At 34.3% G+C, this 19,119-nt stretch overlaps 1 protein-coding gene across 1 annotated transcript in view; it reads left to right on the top strand.

The window, feature by feature from the left end:
* The first annotated feature begins 7,023 nt into the window (after positions 1–7,023).
* The window catches only part of LOC145305413 (uncharacterized), a 28,339-nt gene continuing 16,243 nt past the window's right edge, over positions 7,024–19,119 (top strand). Inside the window, exons 1-4 of the mRNA XM_080147031.1 lie at positions 7,024–7,130; positions 8,464–8,556; positions 9,616–9,651; positions 17,924–17,987. Coding sequence (XP_080003157.1) covers positions 7,058–7,130; positions 8,464–8,556; positions 9,616–9,651; positions 17,924–17,987 — 266 coding nt within the window. The 5' untranslated portion in view covers positions 7,024–7,057. The remainder of the gene's footprint in view (positions 7,131–8,463; positions 8,557–9,615; positions 9,652–17,923; positions 17,988–19,119) is intronic.

Raw genomic sequence — 19,119 nt, 5'->3', positions numbered from 1 at the left:
TTTAAGTGGCAATAACCTAACAAATTTAAAATTGAAGCTTTGTCAAGGACAATTATTAGCAGTTTCCCTAGAAGTGCATAATCGAGCACAAGCCTCCCTCCTCATTCTAAAAAATTGAAATTTTTTTTATGGTTTTACTTAAGGATAGGTTCTAAAATGTAGTTCCGCAGGGTTAAGGCATCTCCCCCGCAAAAGGTCAGGGACTTCCGCAGTGGTTAAGCTTAATAGAAAAGAATTTAACTTTCCTTGCTTCAAAGTTGCTGCTGATTTTGCAATACGCATCTACTCTATAAATAATTTAGTCCGCCATTCTGTCAAAAATAGACTGATAAATTCAGGGATCTCAAGGGATAAGGCGATGGCCGATAAGTTGGTGTACATCCCTAATGATGATACACAAAAATTACCCCTTCGCCTCTGTAGATTACAATTAGTGGTTAAAACGTTTGAATACTCAACTAAATGAACCAACCAATCAAAATTCAATGAAAGTCCTTAAGGTTGTTAAGCCAACGAATAAGAAAACGTTATTGTAGGACACACTTGTTCCGTCAGTATATCCGTAATGCTATAGGCAACAATTCATATAGAGAATATCTGTTTTTCTCTTTTTCTATTGAAGATAGAAACCTGATCTTATTGTTGGAGACTAATGCTGACTAATGTATTTTCTTAGATATTGTCAAAGATAGACAGATTATATTTGTGTTATTGTAGCGGACATACCTACAGAGAGAGCAGCTGCGCTCCCTTGAAATAATCATGTATTGTGAAAATGTGTCTATTTTAATAAATTATTAGTTATTTCTCGCATCGTATTGTAAACGGCTTTCCGCGGATATAGAATGTACAATTATAAGATTAAAACTAGTTTTTTTGCCCTGAGGTGCCGAAGGCACCGGTTAAGAAAACTGGTTTTAATCTTATTATACACAATGGTACATACTCTAGTTCTAGACCAGGGTTTTTAAGGGATAAGACAATGGATACGAATTAATGTACAATGTACATTCAAATGATAATAAACAACATTATCCCTTCTAGTGATCAAAAATATTGGTTGAAAAGTTGAAAAGTTAAGATTTTTAAAAAGTTTTATTGGCCTAAGAATGAGAACTTTGGGTACCAATATGATTTAAAGTGCAATGTCCGCACCCTGGCACTAGATAGACAGGTCTAAGAGTGTGTTTTGGTATGGGCCATCATGTCCGTCTAAATTCACCAACAGAAATAGCGCCAAAATCTGGATAATTTGCGGAGTTTTGATATCCTTTGATTACATAATCCCCCACCCCCTCCCCTCCTTTTTCACAAATTCCTTCTTTTTAAAAGCGAAGCTTTTCTATAATTAGGGTCGGTCCGTCCGTACGTCCGTCCGTCCGTACGTCCGTAACGGATAGCTTTTTCCGTTAATTTAGGCATGTTAGAATTGTCCTATCGATTTCAAATTTTGCATGGTGATTCCTTTAGTAGTTAGGTACGATTTAGAAAGCGTAGCAACTCTATAATCATTACCAAAATGTCCGTACGTCCATTTTAAACATGTTGATTTTTTTTTCTTTTTTAACAACAAATTTTTATGTGATCAAATCATCGGATTGATCTGATTTTTGGTATATTGATTCCTAGGACAACAAAGTATAATGTAATAAGCAAAGCAACTCTATAATCAAGCCCTAAAAATGTAAGTATGTCCATAAAAATTATCCTGTATCAAGCAGTTTTACAATTTACTTACAATTTTGCTTTGACTCTTATAAATTTATATTATGATGATTAAGTTCTAACACTATACAAGTGTTAATGTCCGTTTGTCCTACCGTTTCAGTGCTTCGCTTTTATGGATGTTGTCATCCTTGTTATTAGGGAAGATTGGGTCATTGGACTGTAAACTACACTGGTACCCAAAGTTATATATGACCACGGTATCTTATTCGTTGGCTCAAAACTTTATAGAATTTTGATAGGTTGGTTTCAAATTATTATTTTCCAAACTTTTTGACCAGTAATTTTAATCAACAGAAAGACTAGTTTTGTTTATCATCATTGGGGTAATACACCAAGTTATCGTCCATTGTTTCATCCCTGGTAAAAAATCTTTGCTATAATATTTTTTGTGGAATTGAGGTTACACACGTGCGTTGACCCTCACTACTTAACCAAGTGTGTACACAAAACTGCCAATATCCGAGAAAATTTGGCAAAACTTTTACGCTACAATAGTCGTTGTCGGGAAAATAGGTGATAGATTGCAATCCCGGCTTATTAAAAGACTTCTATAGGGGCGATAGGGGACAATGTCACATTCTAAAAATCAGTTCACCCCTAGTTGACCAGTGACAATTTGAATTTTGCTGAATGACGGAGCCAGGATTTTTGTGCTATATAGTAGGAACACCCAAACAAACTTTTTTTGTAATGAATATGGAACCCGATTAACATGGATAAGACAATAAACAATAAATCTATGTACCTACCCAATAGTATAGACAAAATTTCCTCTTCTGCAGATTAAAATTATTGGTTGAAAAGTTTGGACACTCCTAGTTTGGAAGTATCCAATCAAAAAAGAATTTAAACAAACTTTTTCGGCCAAAGCATTAGATAATGTTGTTTGAAAACTGTGGGTACCAGTATAATTTACAGTCCAATGTCATATCCATATACCTGGTGAAACCTCTGTAGTGACAGTACTGCTTTGAATTTCTGATTTTGCCGCCAAACTGAACGAATCACGTGGCTCCATGGTCTATAAAACTGGTTACTGTGGGGACTCAGAGAGAGGGGACATTGGGCTGTTTATTTCACTAGTCCCTAGATTTATTATAACGTTTTCTTATTCGTTAGCTTAACAATTTTGGGGTATAAATGGATTGAGTGTTTCATTAAATTGGGTGTTCAAACCTTTCAAACACTAATTTTAATCTACAGAAGGGATAATTTTTGTATCATCATTGGGTATGTACATTAATTTATCTGCCATTGTCTTATCCCTTTAAATCTCTGGTGGAGGCTTGTGTACTAAGTGCAGTCAATATCCTCTAAAATCAATAAAACATTTGGAATGATGGTGCAGCAATTACCTTTTATAATACAATTAAGGATTTTAATTGCCATTTATCTGAAAAGTTTATTTCCTTGATAGTAAAAAAAAAATTTGTGTTTAACTCTGCGAACCCTAAATCTTCATGCGGTTTTTAATATCTTTGTTATGATTCAATCTATGCATATAAGGATTGCTTTAATCATTTTCCAGGTCCCATAACTATGCTGCTAGACCTTTTTTTAAATCGGTTCAGAAATAAGGAGTTTAGAAGCTATAATATTAGAATACTAGTTGTTTGATCCTTATCCTCTAGGGGAATCTGATAAAGGTCAGGAACAAAGCCTAAAACCACCCCTAAGACATTTATAAACCTTCCCTAAAAAGTGTAACTTAATTGGAACAGTATTAGCAAGCTGTTTTTGTTATCAGCCGGCCTGATTTCTGCCAGATTGGGCTGATTAAAATAATCGGCCCACATTTTTTTCAAGTTAAGTTTAAAAATATCATATTCGGCTATTCCTTGGTCGATTTAGTTGTCCAAGGTGGCAAAACATATGTCCTGGCCGTAATAAATTCAAATCCGTTGACCAATCTAAAATTGGTCATGTGGTTGTCGCGTAACAATTATTTTAAAGTTGTAGACATTATAAAAAATGCATAAAATAGAAGTAAAGTTTAAAATTACTGTATTCGGCTATTCCTTGGCCGACTTAGTCGTCCAAGGTGGCAAATAGAAGTAAAGTTTAAAAATATCGTATTCGGCTATTCCTTGGCTGATTTAGTTGTCCAAAGTGGCAAAAAATAAGTCCTGGCCGTAATAAATTCAAATCCGTTGACCAATCTAAAATCGGTCCAGTGGTTGTTGCGTAACAATGATTTTAAAGTTGTAATATATGCTGCGTATAATATAAATATCATAATATCGTCTTTGAAACGGAATTCTGCTCTATGTAAAAATTGACAGATTTTATGCGTTTAATATTGATAATTTATAATAAGATATTTTTTTCATAATTGAATTATTATTTAATTACCTACCTTTTTAAAAAGTACTGCATAAACATTCCATGAAAAAAAATTGACTGCACTTATTTTGTACTATACAGTCCACTGTCGCCTCCCTCCCTAGTTTTGCTATAGATATTTTATGAATATAATACCGTGTTCATTCAAATTTTCTCAAGTCTGGCTTCTAAAGCCCCTCCGCTTTTTTTAATGAATTGAAAATAAGTGGAGGGGATAGTTTTTTGTCTGTTTATTACGTTAGGTCAGGTTATTTTGTGTACTTAGCTTAAACAAAATACAACAATGATTTGCAAAAATAAATATGTCTTTCGAGTGCGTGAATCTTGTATGCTTTTTTTTCTTCTCAGTTCAATTTTTGTTTAGTATGGTGAAAAATGTTTTGTACACAGCTTATAGTGACGTTATACAATACAGATAACCAATAATAGGCCAGTATGTATTTATATTTACCAATGGTAAACTGTATCTGAAGCGAAGCTCTGAAATAGTAGGACAAAGGAGCATTAGTGTCAGAACTTAATAAAGATAATATAAATTTTTAAGACCTTGATTTTAGAGAAGCTTCGCTTATAACATTGTAGTATGTTGTCCTTGGAATTAGTATTCCAAAAATCAGATGAATAAGGTAATTATATCACATAATTTTTTTTGTCAACAAGTAAAATAAAAAAAACAGCAGGTTTAAAATGGACGTACAAACTTTCCGATAACGATCATAGAGTTGCTACACTGTCTTAATCGCACCTAACTGTAACAGGAATCATCCTGCAAAGTTTAAAAGCAATAGGACAATTTAACATGTCAAAATTACCGGAAAAGAGCTAACCGTTACGGACGAAGCAAAAAAATAATGAATATGAATACGGACAAGGAGATTTAAAGAGCATGTGTTAAAATCAGTGATCTAATGAAAACAAAATTACGAAACCTTTATTTTTTTTTATAGTTTTTAATATTTTTATTTTGTATGATAACTGATAGACTTGCTGTCAAAGTAAATTACGTACTGAATGCTCAGAACAACGGGAAATTTGATTTTGATACTATTATCCACAAAAATTTTTGTAAATTGGACCAAAAACATCAAAGATACGGGGGAAATGTTAAAAATTTTAAAATAGCCAAAACCCGGCTTAACAGCAGTCCGACCGCTGTGGATGTTTTACTGTTAATTATGCTCCACATTGATGAAAATGTTGAAAAGAAGTTTCAGGCTTCTAACTTTAATAACAACCGAAAAAATCCTCAGTAGCGTTACGGACTGACGGACGGACAGACAAAGTATTTTATAGAGTAGCGTCGGTACTATAAAATATAATTACTTATTATCTAAACATATCTTGAATAAATCTTTAGAAAATGAGGGAGGTGACATTGCACTGTAAATTACACTTGTACCCACCTTGTACAAAAACTTGTCTTATTCGTTGACTCAAAAACTTTGGATAGTTTTTATCAAATTGTGAATGGTTAGTTCTAAACTAGAAGTGTCAACCACTAATTTTGTGATTTTGTTTATCATCACTGGGGATGGAGATTAATTTATCGTCCATTGTCTTAGCCCTTAGGATACCTTGTCAATTAAATGAGCTGATAAATATAGCCTGTCTAATTTAGAAAAAGAAAGTTTCAACTAGTTTTGAATACTAAAATGCACATTAATAGCAGGGACAAGGGACCAAGATTCTGACAAACAATTTTAATTAACATTTACCAACAATCCACTTCCTTCTCCCTCCTCCCCCTTCTTCCCCACTTCCCCTTAGTATACAACAAAAATAAATATCCAATTTTCATTTCAATTTTCATTTCAAATGAATTAATTTGCTGAATCACGGCTCCTGGTTGATACAAATGCATTTAAGACAGTTTTATGGAGCACTGAAACTTCCCCAATGCCCTCATCTACAGAAAGGGTTATTTTGTGCGTCAACATTGGGGATGTACATCAATTTATTGGACATTGTCTTATCCCTTTAGATCCCTGCCCAACACAAGATGACACAATTTTGAGTTTCTAGAAATAATTATTTGTCGCCAAAATAAACCACTCATATGTCTTCTATATAATTTTTTTTTTATTTCTACTAGGAGACTTGGGATAGGTTTATTATTTGGGTTGCAAATCTATGAATTCGTAAATTCAAGTTGTGACATCCCAAAATCTTGAACACTTTATTTGCATTTTTATTTCTGGTTCTTAAATTTATGTACAAGAATGACAACATCCATAAAAGCCAAGCTCTAAAATCAGATGGAAGGAAAAGCGAACATATACTCCTGTAGAGTGTTGGTAACAATTACAGAGTTGCTACGCTTTCTAAATCTGTTATAGGAATCATCCTGCAAAATTTTAAATCGAGGGGACAAAAATAACATGTCTAAATTAACAAAAAGAGCTAACCATTATGGACATACGGATGGACTGACTCTAATTATAGTAAAGCTTCGCTTATAATAAAATGCTACTTATGTTTGAATCTTGTTCTTAGCATGAATTATCTTTTATGAGCTTCGCCATCTGATTGCACGACCTTTACCTAGAGGTCCTAACTGTTCGCCTGTTTTGGGCCAAGGCATTTCCTCCATACTCTATTATCCACGACTTTGTATGGTGATTCCTGTAGTAGTTAGCTAGGATTTAGAAAGCGTAGCACAATGTCCGTTTGTCCATTTTAAATATGTTGATTTTTAAATTGTTTTAACAGTAAATTTTTATAATATACAATTATTTTATTGAATCTGATTAATGATTTATAGGACGACAAAGTACAATGTTAAAATCAAATCCAAAAAATGTTAGTTTGTCTTTAAACACTACCCAGTATTTAAGCAGTTTTTCAACAAATTTACTTACAATTTTATTACGACTTTTATTCATTTATATTCTGATTATACAGTGCTGACACTATATAAGTGTTAATGTTCGTTTGTCCTACCGTTTCAGAGCTTCGCTTTTATGGATGTTGTCATCCTTGTTTTAGTATGAAAATGAAAAATGAGTTGATATTTTTACTGTTGGTGGCTTCAGTTCAATTGTCTGTTCAAGATACAAGAAGTAAGATATACTTACTAAGATATATAAGTTTTCCGGAATTTTAATGTTAGGGGGAGATTTGAAATCTGCATCAAATTTTAAGGATATTTTATAAATCATTTTTTTTGTATAATTCTTTATCTAAAAGCGGAAATACATTTTCAGTTAATTAATTTTGACCAATATGATAGGTGGATTTTAAACTACCTGCGCTCTAATTGGTTAAATGATGTACGCCATCCAATCAGAGAGCAGATTTTTTAAATCCACCAATCACAGATGCCAAAATTAATTAGCTTAAATTGCATTTCCGCTTTTAGATAAAGAATTATAGAAAAAACGAATTTTATAAAAAAAATCCTCAAAATTTGATGCAGATTTCAAATCTCCCCCTAACTTTAAAATTCCGGAAAACTTATATATCTTAATACTTACCATTACCATTACCTCGTAAGGGCGGGATTCTCCTTAAATTTTAAGTGAATTCAGAGCATCATCCACTTGTAATTGGATGCGATACACTAACATTCAAGGATATTAGGTTAAGTAACATCCTTCAGAAAACCAACCCTTTGATTGCACGACCTTTGTCTGAGAAGTCCTAACTGTGCATGGTAGTGAGTTGCGCCTGTTTATGGGCCAAGGCATTTCCCCTACTCTTACTATTTATGTCGCGCACTTGAAATAGCAGCAATAACCTCCCCGGCGACGAGCGGATGCGCTATGTGTTGAGCCGGCCACGATCGTCGGTTTTCAAAGTAAGATTTTAAGTAGTGAACCTACTCTAGATTTATGTATTTCCCAATTTTTTTGGAACAAAAGAATGACGGACCAAGTAAATTATGCTGATTGGTTTAGGGAATGTTTACTAAAATAAACTGGATTTTAAGTGATACATAAATCCTTTTATTGCGCTTTTCGGGTATTGTTGCTTTTGTGGCAACACGTCTCTTAATGAGCGTTTCGTCGTTTTTTTAGGGTAGATTTCCCCTATTTCTAGCCCCTGCGGGTTGGAGGCTCTACCCTGCGGGGCAAACACCTAACCCAACTTAACCAAACCTAACCTAAAAAAAAACTATAAAAACTAATGGGGAAATACGACGAAACGCCCCTTAAGAGACGTTGCCACTAAAGGGACCATGGATTTACATATAATACGTGAATATTATGAAAGGGGAAATTTTGACGTCAATTTAGGGTGCTAATATTTTGTTCATTTATTTGTCAAGAGGGATGGGGACGGGGTTAAAGAGGGGTATTTTTATATTAGTCAGCTGGACAAAGTTGGCGAAAATCTGGTGCAATATCCAAGTAATAATATAGCGAATTTTTGTCACGCTGAATTTTTGTGTAGGGCATAAAACCTGGTCCGATGTGTACAACCTTATTGGGTCCAACCTTCAGTATTACTGGAGAATTCTCTTTCAAACTAAACAGGAACTTCAAGGTACTTTTATATATATATATTGATTGGTTGGTTCAATCCAGGTATGTCTTAAGAGAAGGGACATTGGACTGTTTATTCTACTAGTCCCCAAAGTTTCGTAACAATGTTTTCTTGCTTCATCAAATTTTATTATTGAATTTTGATTGGTTGGTTCATTAGGTTGAGAGTCCAAACGTTTCAACTACTATTGGTAATCAACAGAAGGGGTAGTTTTGTGAATCATCATTGGGGAAAAACCATCATTTAAATTAAAGTTCTAAAATATTTGTGATTTAACTTTTTACAGTATCGCTTCGAAACCAATAAATATCCGGTGGATTATAACTGGTTCTCAGCCATACTGAAAAATCATGCATAGCCTTGTATCCAGTTTTCTATGAATAAATGTACCATCATAAGATTACACCAGTTTTTTTTATCCTGTCTTGGTTTTCAATCTTATAATTGTACATTTTATATCCGCGAAAAGCTGTTTATAATATGCTGGGATAAATAACTATTCCTCTACTTTGCAACCTTGCTCCTGGTGAAAATTGGGACAATTTTTCTTTCCAGGATGGGAGGGTCAATATATTGCAATAATGTTCACCATAGATCTCATATAATTTTTTGGGATCAACTGCAGTTGACGGTAAAATATTCCTGGTAACGAATATTTCCAAAAATCTATGAATTTTCTAGGCTGCTAGCTGCAAAACTGCTGAACGTACATACTACAGATCATGCCCGCGCACCGTCTTAAGCGGCATAAGAAGCCCTACAAATAATCTGAAATAGCCAAGATCCAATGATGCACAGGGAAAACTTCACTGCAGAAAAAAACGCGTAAAATATGTCTTTTTCGCGCATTTATCTGCACTGCAAGTATTGTGCATTATTGATTTATGGGTATTCCAGATTATTTGTAGGGATTCTTATGCCGCTTTAAACGGGTATGATCTGTACGTTCAGTCGTTTGGCAGCTAGCAGCTTTGAAAATTCATAGAGTTTTGGAAATATTCGTTACCAGGAATATTTAACCGTGAACTGCAGTTGATCCATTTATTGATTATTGTTTAGACTACCCAGACTGTGGAATAGCGAATTCTGCTCCAAGTAAGAAGATTTTTATTTTGTTTTAAAGCAAATATGCACTACAAGTGGGTATGTATCTCCTGAACAGTAGTTCATATCCTCGTATGAAAGTAACAGGATATTTCAGTTTTTCTGTGTAGACCAATGCATCTCGCTAACCAGTGAACTGATTTGGTTCATCTCTACAAAGAAGTTTATCGAAGTCCCAGGGAGGTTTTTTTAAACTATAATTTTTATTATAACTGAAAATAGATTGGTGGTAATCTGGCGTTGCTACAAAAGACCAACTCTACAAAAGACCAACGCCTACAAAAGACCAACTCTACAAAATACCAACGCCTTCAAAAGACCAACCCCTACAAAAGACCAACGCCTACAAAAGACCAACAACTATATATATATAAACATAAAATTTAAAGTAATACATAATCAATACATGGCCGCAGCGCTCGGCCCCCTGGCCTGCCTAGCCGCGGGCGCTCGGCCCTCTTGCCTATAACCTAATGTTTCGGTATGTTTTTCTTGTATTCCCTGGCAAGTTCGAACCCATTAATCCCTGTTTCCTTACACCAAATTTCCTAGAGAATGAGTGTGTTACGCGGCATTCCTAACTATCTCCGCGCGGCGCGTGGCTTGTAAACGGACAAAAGAAACGCGCACTTTTCCTTTGATTAGTCCCACGTGAGGAGCTAAGTGAATAAAAATAATGTATTGCTTTAATATACATGTGCTCTGATGTGTGGAATATCTCAAATAAGCCTTCCTGCTTAGTTTGACATCATATGTGGTAAGAATTTATCTTTAATTCTTAATAATAAGTGTAGAATGGTATATAGTTACGAAGAAATTTAAAACATTAATTTTTCAACAAATAGACCATTTAATTGCTAACTTTTGACATACGAATATTTTCCTTAATTTTATTGATCATTTGAATCTAAAATTATTAATTTCTGAAGTGATTTAATATGTTTCGTGCCAATTTAAAGTTTTTTAGAAATTTTATATTTTTAATTAAATTGAAATCACGCAACCTCGATCTTACAAAAATAATAAACCATTAATTTTATGTAATTAATTTTTATATTTTTGTTTTAGACTCACTGTTTTCATGGTAATAAATACACATTTGTAAACTTCACATGTTGGTCATTCGGAGGGCTTGAGATTAAGATTTCGAGAACGGCTAGGATTGCGTTCCGAAACAATGAAAACAAGACAGAAACAGATGTTGCTAAGAAAAATCTGTGGAGTTTTGTGAATGTGTTGGTTGTGATACCTTAACACACATATTATAGTCGTAATCAGTACAGTTAACTTTAGTGACAATTATGGGTCCTAAAAAGAATAAAGGTGAACAATTGAGTAAGCGGCTGCGTCCAGCCGTTGATGCCCTAACCAGTGAGCTAAATAGAGTGATGAAGTTGGTCAGTGATACTTCAGAACTTAATGTTAGACATCTCACTAAGGAATCAATCCTTGTCCATGACAAGTTCGAGACATTTGACAGCATCATGGTCGGTTTTAGCAAGCTTGGTTTGAGAATCCAAGAGCTTGATGAGTTTAGTGACATTTATTCTGATATAGTTACTGTACAAAAAGACTATAGTGCCTTGAAAGATGCTCTTGATGCTATAGAAGAGCTTAGTGACATTCAAAGTGTTGTTGATGTTGTTGGTGATAATTTGCCTAACCATCAGGCTGAACTTTATGATCGATGTTTGAAGATTGTGAAAGTTATTAAAGGGCCATATTTTCCCTTACCTGATGCAATTATAAACACTTTGTCTACTTTGATGAAACGGCTGGCTGAGGTTAAGCTTGAACCTGTGAAGCCACCCACGACGACGGCGGGTGCCTCGACAGCATCGCCATTTGTGTCACCGTTTGGCATATCACAGTTCGCCGCCGGTTCTATGTTCACGCCAGGATATATGAATCGTGTCGACGAACGTCTTCTTCCATCTTTCGACGGCCTGGAAGCTTCCTATGTAAGTTTTAAAGACACTTTTAAAAAGCTTACTGTAGGACAAGACCCGTCGTATTTACAGTTATTGTTGAGCAGTGAAAAGGTCTGTAAAAATAAAGAGCTTAGACTCCAGTTAATTCAGATTCAATCGCATGAATCTCAGTGGGCCTACCTTGACGCACGTTTTAAGTCCAAAACACGTCAGATGCTCTGCCTTTTCAACCAATGGGAGAAGAAATCTAAACCATCGGACTCCAACCAGATCGTGACAGTCTTAGCAGAGTTTGGTGGTGCAGTTAGCCAGCTGGAGCAGCTGACTAAAGATGATGAAGATGATGAGGTCACCACCAGCCAGTGGTTGACCGTGATACTTCTTGAGATGTTATCCAAGAAGTTGCCACGTGATTTTCAAGATAAGCTCAATTTATCATTGGGCTCGATGGATGTCCCAAACGTCCCAAAGCTGTTAAAGATTATTGAAGAACAGCGTGGCGCCATTTTAATGAGGTGTTCGACTGATATGGACACCCCCTCTAAGAAGAAAGGTAACCCTGCGACAGCCGCTACCGCCGTAGGTAAACCTGGTAAATCTAAGATGAAACAGTCATGTTTTGTTAATGGCTGTAATGAGATGCACTTACTTTACAAGTGCCCAAAATTTCATGACCTGTCAGTGCCAGACAGGAAGAGTATTGTGGAGAGTGCTGGATGCTGTTGGATTTGTTTGCAAAAAGGGCATAAATCTGTGGATTGCCCGAAGGCAGATGTAATAGGCGGCTGCAAAGTGGACAATTGTGGTCAGGCCCATAACAACCTTATGCATGAGAGTGTTGATATTGCTGCCGCCGTCTATGAAGTACATACTTCCCCTGGGGCGAATCTAATGTTAATGTTACAACAGTTAGACGTCGTTGATATTAATCGCCAGAAGGTCCCAGTGAATGCCATGTGGGACACTGGTTTAACTACTTCAATGGTAACCCAGTCACTTGTTAATAAACTTCAGTTACCCTTTACTGGACGTTCAGCAAGAATTTCTCTAGCTGACGGTGAAGTTAAATGTCTCCCGACGGTCAAGCTAGGTTTAGTTGATCGACACAAGAATTATCACATGTTAGAACCTGTGGTAGTGCCTCTCATTGGTCCTCAAGAGGCGATCTGCTCCATAAATCCTGTGGAGGCAGCTGTTTTGTTTGATATGAAACCTGAAGATTTTACTTTGGTTAATGGGCAGGTTGATTTGCTCGTAGGGCACCTGCACCCATCGATGTTTCCCTACTCTGAACGTTCAGTAGGAGAAACCATGCTTTACTCCAGCCTGTTTGGATCTGGATATTTTGCTGTTAGTGCTAATGGTTTAGCAAAGAGTAGGTATGTTGTCTGCTCAGATTTCGAGTTGGAAAGTGAAGCTATAGGGTTTTTAAAACCAGAAAGCTCAGATGTTCAGCCGCAGCCGACTGTTGGTGCTGCTTGTGATGCTATTATTGAACCTGTTGGTTCTGCTTGTAACGCTGCTGATGCACCTTTTGGTTCTGCTAGTGCTGCAGCCATTGACAACCTGGCTACGGCGGGTGTTGCCGTGGTTATTACTGATAATGATGTTAGTTGTGCTGCAGTTATTCCTGATGATATTGGTAACGATACTGTAGTCGTTGATAACTTTGTTACGGCGGGTGTTGAGCCGCTGAATGATTCGGTTCCAGCCGGACAAGAGCCGACGGGAGTTTCGGTTCCGGCTGGACAAGAGCCGATCAGAGTTTTGGTTCCAGCTGGACAAGAGCCGACGGGAGTTTCGGTTCCAGCTGGGCAAGAGCCGATAAGAAATTCGGTCTCGGCCGGACAAGAGCCGACGGGAGTTTCGGTTCCGGCCGGACAAAAGCCAGTAGATGATTCTAAGTTTTATGACAGCCACACTTTTATTACGTGCCCTGGTGGTGTTATGAATCAAGAATCGACTTGGTTGCTGCCAAGCTGGCCGCCCAACGCAGGGTAAGAGGCCTGCCAATGGCGGTTGGAAATATGGCGGGTGTTGCCGCCAGAAAGTCATTGAAAATATTCAAACCACACATATCTAATCTACAACATAAACTATTTATGTGAAAATGATCTTTAAAGAAAAAATATTACAAGTTATATATTAGGCTTGTGAAGGGAACCAAAATGGGTTCTGTAAAGAATAAGTATTCATTATTCAACTAATTTTTTGTTCATACCTAAGCACAAATATTCTACAAAACTGTTTAGACTTTTAAAGCAGATTTAAAAAGATTTTGTTTCTTTAAGTATGATTTGAAAAGCAAAAGTTTGTGTGTATTAAATACCAAATGATTTGCAGATTTTAAATTGAGAAAAATAGATTTTTTACAAATTATTTTTCTAGTTTTTTTTTATGGTTCACGTTTACTTAAAAAATGTTATTTCTCAGATTCTCATATGAAATAATGCATTAAAGTAAAGAAAACAACATGTAATATTATTATGATAATGTTTAAAATATTCCTCATTATTATTTTAAAAGATTATCGCAAAAAATCAAGATATTTGTTTAAATTTGTAAGCAAATCAAAGATTTTCTTTCATTCCGGAGGCAGAGATTCTTAACAATTCATGTACAAAAGTTTTTTTTGGTCACTCCGGGAGCTGGGATTCCTATTAATCCACGCGTAAAGATTTTTTTTATTCCGAGAGCAGAGATTCGTAGTAATATACGTACCTAGCGATTTCGGACAATTTTAAACCTTGAGAAAATACTTTTAGCAATTACTTTCCTAGGTATATGTATTTTCGTTCATGTTTAAGCATTTATAATAATGAACACGATGTATAATATTATTAAAATATTGATTAATATTTTATTTGAATATCACAGAATTAATTTAAGATAAACTATGCATATTTTAAATTAACTCTACCTTCATTTTTATCGCATATATTAAAATTGAAGCAGTATTTTTAAAAAAGAAATGGGTAACATTTCTTAAGATTTACAAGTAACGCAAATTTGGATACAATTTCGTTTAAACTTTCAAATCGATGCAAGATTTTTTTCATTTGAAATGCAAACTTAAGTTTTTTATACGTTTACGCAAGTTCTTTCAATGATTTAAGTCTTTCCGGGACCAGGGATTTTTTTCGCGGAAATTTTCCTAGGTACCTACGCAAATACAAACATTTTTATCCTTGTTTGATTGAAATTCGATATGATAAAAAATTAACACAATGAGATTTTTTACATCATATAAATATTTCTTTAAGATTTATTATAATCACATAAATAATTTAATATTGCATTCATATTAAAATTATTACTATTTACCTTTAAACTGATGTATCTAAAGAAAAAATGTAGATTTTTTTCGCCGATGAACTAAGTAGATTCTTTGATATTGATATTCGTAGAATTAAGCTTAATAAGACCGCTCTACGGTGTATCTTAGCTCTGTTTCCTCGGCCAGGCATACCGCAGAACGGCAAAACTAAAGCATAAGATAATTTGATTTAATTTCGCTTGCTTTGATTGATAACTTTGAAAAGTTTTTTGAATTATTCATGATTCTTTATATTTTGATTTGATTTAAACATCACTAATTATGTTTATTTTCAGTTGATGTAGCCCTGCGCCAGAAATCCTGTTGGAAATTATGCAGTATCAAAAGTTGTGATGGAAAGACATAACGTCCGACAGGATAGCTGGAACATGGCATTATTAATATTGAAAGATTTGTTAGTTTGTATCTTGAGGGGTTCATTCTAACTGAGGCCCCTAATTGCCTTAATTATGACTGTTTGAATATGTATAAGTTGCTTTCTTCTTAAAACAGAGAGAAATTGCAAATTCAGCATTTAGAGAAGTTCTTTTCTTATATTGAGCTTTTGTTTTATTTGGTAATTTTAATTTGCATATTAATTGCATTTTTAATTTTACGCAAATTTGATTCACGAAGATTTAAAATTATGAAATTTTAATTTTCCGAAGTTTGATGATTTTTACAGTCATATTTTATTTAGATTTAAGTATCTATTTTATAAAACATGTTTAGATTTAAGGATCTTACCTATCTTATCTGAGAAATGTTTAGATGTAAGCACGAGTATTTTTCCGCCGGAGAAAAATACTAAATATTGAGAAGTTTTTTATGAAATTTTACTTTTCTTTTCTAGCAAGAAGATTTAGTAGAAAAAATGTCATTATTTAATCTTTCTTTCTTTTGATGAAAAAAGTTTGAGTTGATTATTTAATTATTGATGCGATTTTTAATATAAAAATCATTTGCCTATTATTATGTAGATACCTAATCAAAGTTTAGGTACTATTGATTATTAATTCATGTATTCGCAATTACATGGTCTGTAATTCTAATTTTAATTGAGATTATGAGGCCATGATATAATGAGATGTGTGAGTGGTAAATGTGCAATTCATGAATGTTGAATGCTTTTCCCATTCCTTATTCCTATCCTTATGTGGTAGTGGACTCGGTTTGAGTTATTGTGGTATTCGCGAGTTACCATAATTAATTTTAGGCCTTATGGCCATAACATTTTAAACTCTTGTGGTTTATGTGTTGTGAGATTGTGATTTCGTGGACACTGTCTGCACGCATATTGCAAAGATGAGGTATTGTGTTCGATTCCCAGTGAATAGACGGGTGTGTTTCGGTATGTTTTTCTTGTATTCCCTGGCAAGTTCGAACCCATTAATCCCTGTTTCCTTACACCAAATTTCCTAGAGAATGAGTGTGTTACGCGGCATTCCTAACTATCTCCGCGCGGCGCGTGGCTTGTAAACGGACAAAAGAAACGCGCACTTTTCCTTTGATTAGTCCCACGTGAGGAGCTAAGTGAATAAAAATAATGTATTGCTTTAATATACATGTGCTCTGATGTGTGGAATATCTCAAATAAGCCTTCCTGCTTAGTTTGACATCATATGTGGTAAGAATTTATCTTTAATTCTTAATAATAAGCGTAGAATGGTATATATTTACGAAGAAATTTAAAACATTAATTTTTCAACAAATAGACCATTTAATTGCTAACTTTTGACATACGAATATTTTCCTTAATTTTATTGATCATTTGAATCTAAAATTATTAATTTCTGAAGTGATTTAATATGTTTCGTGCCAATTTAAAGTTTTTTAGAAATTTTATATTTTTAATTAAATTGAAATCACGCAACCTCGATCTTACAAAAATAATAAACCATTAATTTTATGTAATTAATTTTTATATTTTTGTTTTAGACTCACTGTTTTCATGGTAATAAATACACATTTGTAAACTTCACATGTTGGTCATTCGGAGGGCTTGAGATTAAGATTTCGAGAACGGCTAGGATTGCATTCCGAAACACCTAACCTAACCTTACCTAAATATTATAAAAAAAATATTGAAAATTTGAAAAAAATTCTACCAACCACTTTTTGTAAAATCAACGAAATTCTAAACTATAAATAAGTTAATGTACATTAAAAATGCATACATAAGTTAGGTTAGGTTAGGTTATAGGCAAGGGGGCCGAGCGCCTGATGCTAGGCAGGCCAGGGGGCCGGGCTCTGCGGCCATGACCTTCTAGCATTACAATTTTTTAAATGTTGGTCTTTTGTAGGCGTTGGTCTTTTGTAGAGTTGGTCTTTTGTAGGCGTTGGTCTTTTGTAGAACCGACTAGTTGGTCTTTTGTAGAGTTGGCCTTTTGTAGCAACGCCGGTAATCTCCCCCTCCCCCTATCTCAAAGTGAAGAAAAGTAATCTCATAAGTGTCGTTTTATGATTTTATTTTTATACTGCTTAACTCTTAGCCATAATCAATAATTGTAAATATCCTGGATATTGTTTACAAGAGAGGTTTTGTTGATTTTTTATAGAATTGTTTGCAAGAATCATGGTCCCTTGTCCATTGCTAGGTCAATATTTCTGCTTATTTGTGGGTCTTTATTAAGGATGACCCATTTATTTGCCCATAACCCCCCCCCCCCCCCCCACCCCACCCTCATGTAAATTTTATTACCCGGGAGGGAGACTTGCATAGAAATTTTATTATGTTGGTCTTATATTTATGCAGCATTAAATGCTCAATGTATAGTAAAATATAAACTGTAATCTCCCCCCCCCCCCCCCAACAAAATAATTGGGAGTGTATTCTTTTCAACTCTGCAGACTGATTCTACAGGTATCAGAGAATATTTTCATACCCCTTTGAACATAGGTTGAAAACAGTTTAAACCCAGGGAGGAAGGGATAGACATTTGTATATAAAATTTGTTATCAAAATTTACGGTGTACATTTATTTATTGTCTATTGACCCCCCTCTATTATATTCAGTTATTCCTGACTGTTGGGAAAGTTGTAAATTTGTGGATTTTCAACCATCATATTTCTATGTTTCGTAAGTATTCATGCAACAAGGCCGGATGACAACATATATAAAAAAGTGAACCTCTGAAGCAGTGGGAAAACGAATATTAACTAATGTCAGATATAAATGAACAGAATATAATGTGTTTTTAGCAAAATTGTTCATAACTTTGTTGCAAAGCTGTTAAATACAGGATGATGTTAAAAGAACCTACTTACATTTTTACCCAACAGGTCTATTTTACGACAAATTTTCGGTTTTTAATTATGTTTATTGTTCTGCACTTGCTACGTTTTCGTCTAATAGCAAATTTTTCGTCATAGAATGGACAAGCTGGATAGGACTTGATTACAGATATGCTTTGCTTAAAATACTGTAAATATAGGTTATGTATTGTTTGTAGATTTTAGCCCTATAATTGATTTTAAGAAAAAATCTATCGCTATCTCGTCAAATGCATTTTTATTTTCATTCTTTCTTCCCCAATTAATATAGCCTTACACCAGATATAACAGTTAGGGAGTTGAATCCATTTTTATAGAAGCAGAAATATAATCTATGATTATGGTTTGGACTCTCTAAAACTGTAATCTACCTTTCCACTTTCCCCTCTCTTGGTGTTTGTTTACAAACATTGAAATAAAATATTAAAATCACCAGGAATAAACATATGAAGAAAGAAAGTATAAAAATTTATTTATGTACAATTACAATAATTTGGGAAAGCTTATTCATACTGCAAAATCATTGAAGAAAAATAATTCAAGATAAGCCTTACTCTTTATTCCTGGTTTAATAAAACACAATCAAATTATTTTTTGCAATATTAATTTTTTTATTAGTATGCTTTTTAGAAAGTTGAATATGAGAATAAGTATACTACATATTTTTTTACCTTTATTTAATTTCTTATTTAAGTAAATTGTCTCTTTTTTTATCGACAATGTCTGTTGAGCCATGAAATTTATTAAAAACACCTTTTCCTATTTTATGTCTTTAAAATGTATTTTTTTTAGAGTTTTTCGTCATTTCTCTTCTCATAAAGGGCGAATATAGGTTCGATATGATATGAGCTTATATCAAAGGTGCCATTACATACTTTTAGAATATCTATGCCAAATTTAAAAATTCAAAAAAATCCTTAAGTAGATTTTGCAATTTT

The sequence above is a fragment of the Acartia tonsa genome, chromosome 14 (assembly GCF_053477335.1).
Source record: "Acartia tonsa isolate MP-2025a chromosome 14, ASM5347733v1, whole genome shotgun sequence".
NCBI classification, from domain to species: Eukaryota; Metazoa; Arthropoda; class Copepoda; order Calanoida; family Acartiidae; genus Acartia; species Acartia tonsa.
The sequence above is the reverse complement of the archived record's forward strand: the minus strand, read 5'-3'. Positions and strand labels throughout refer to the sequence as shown.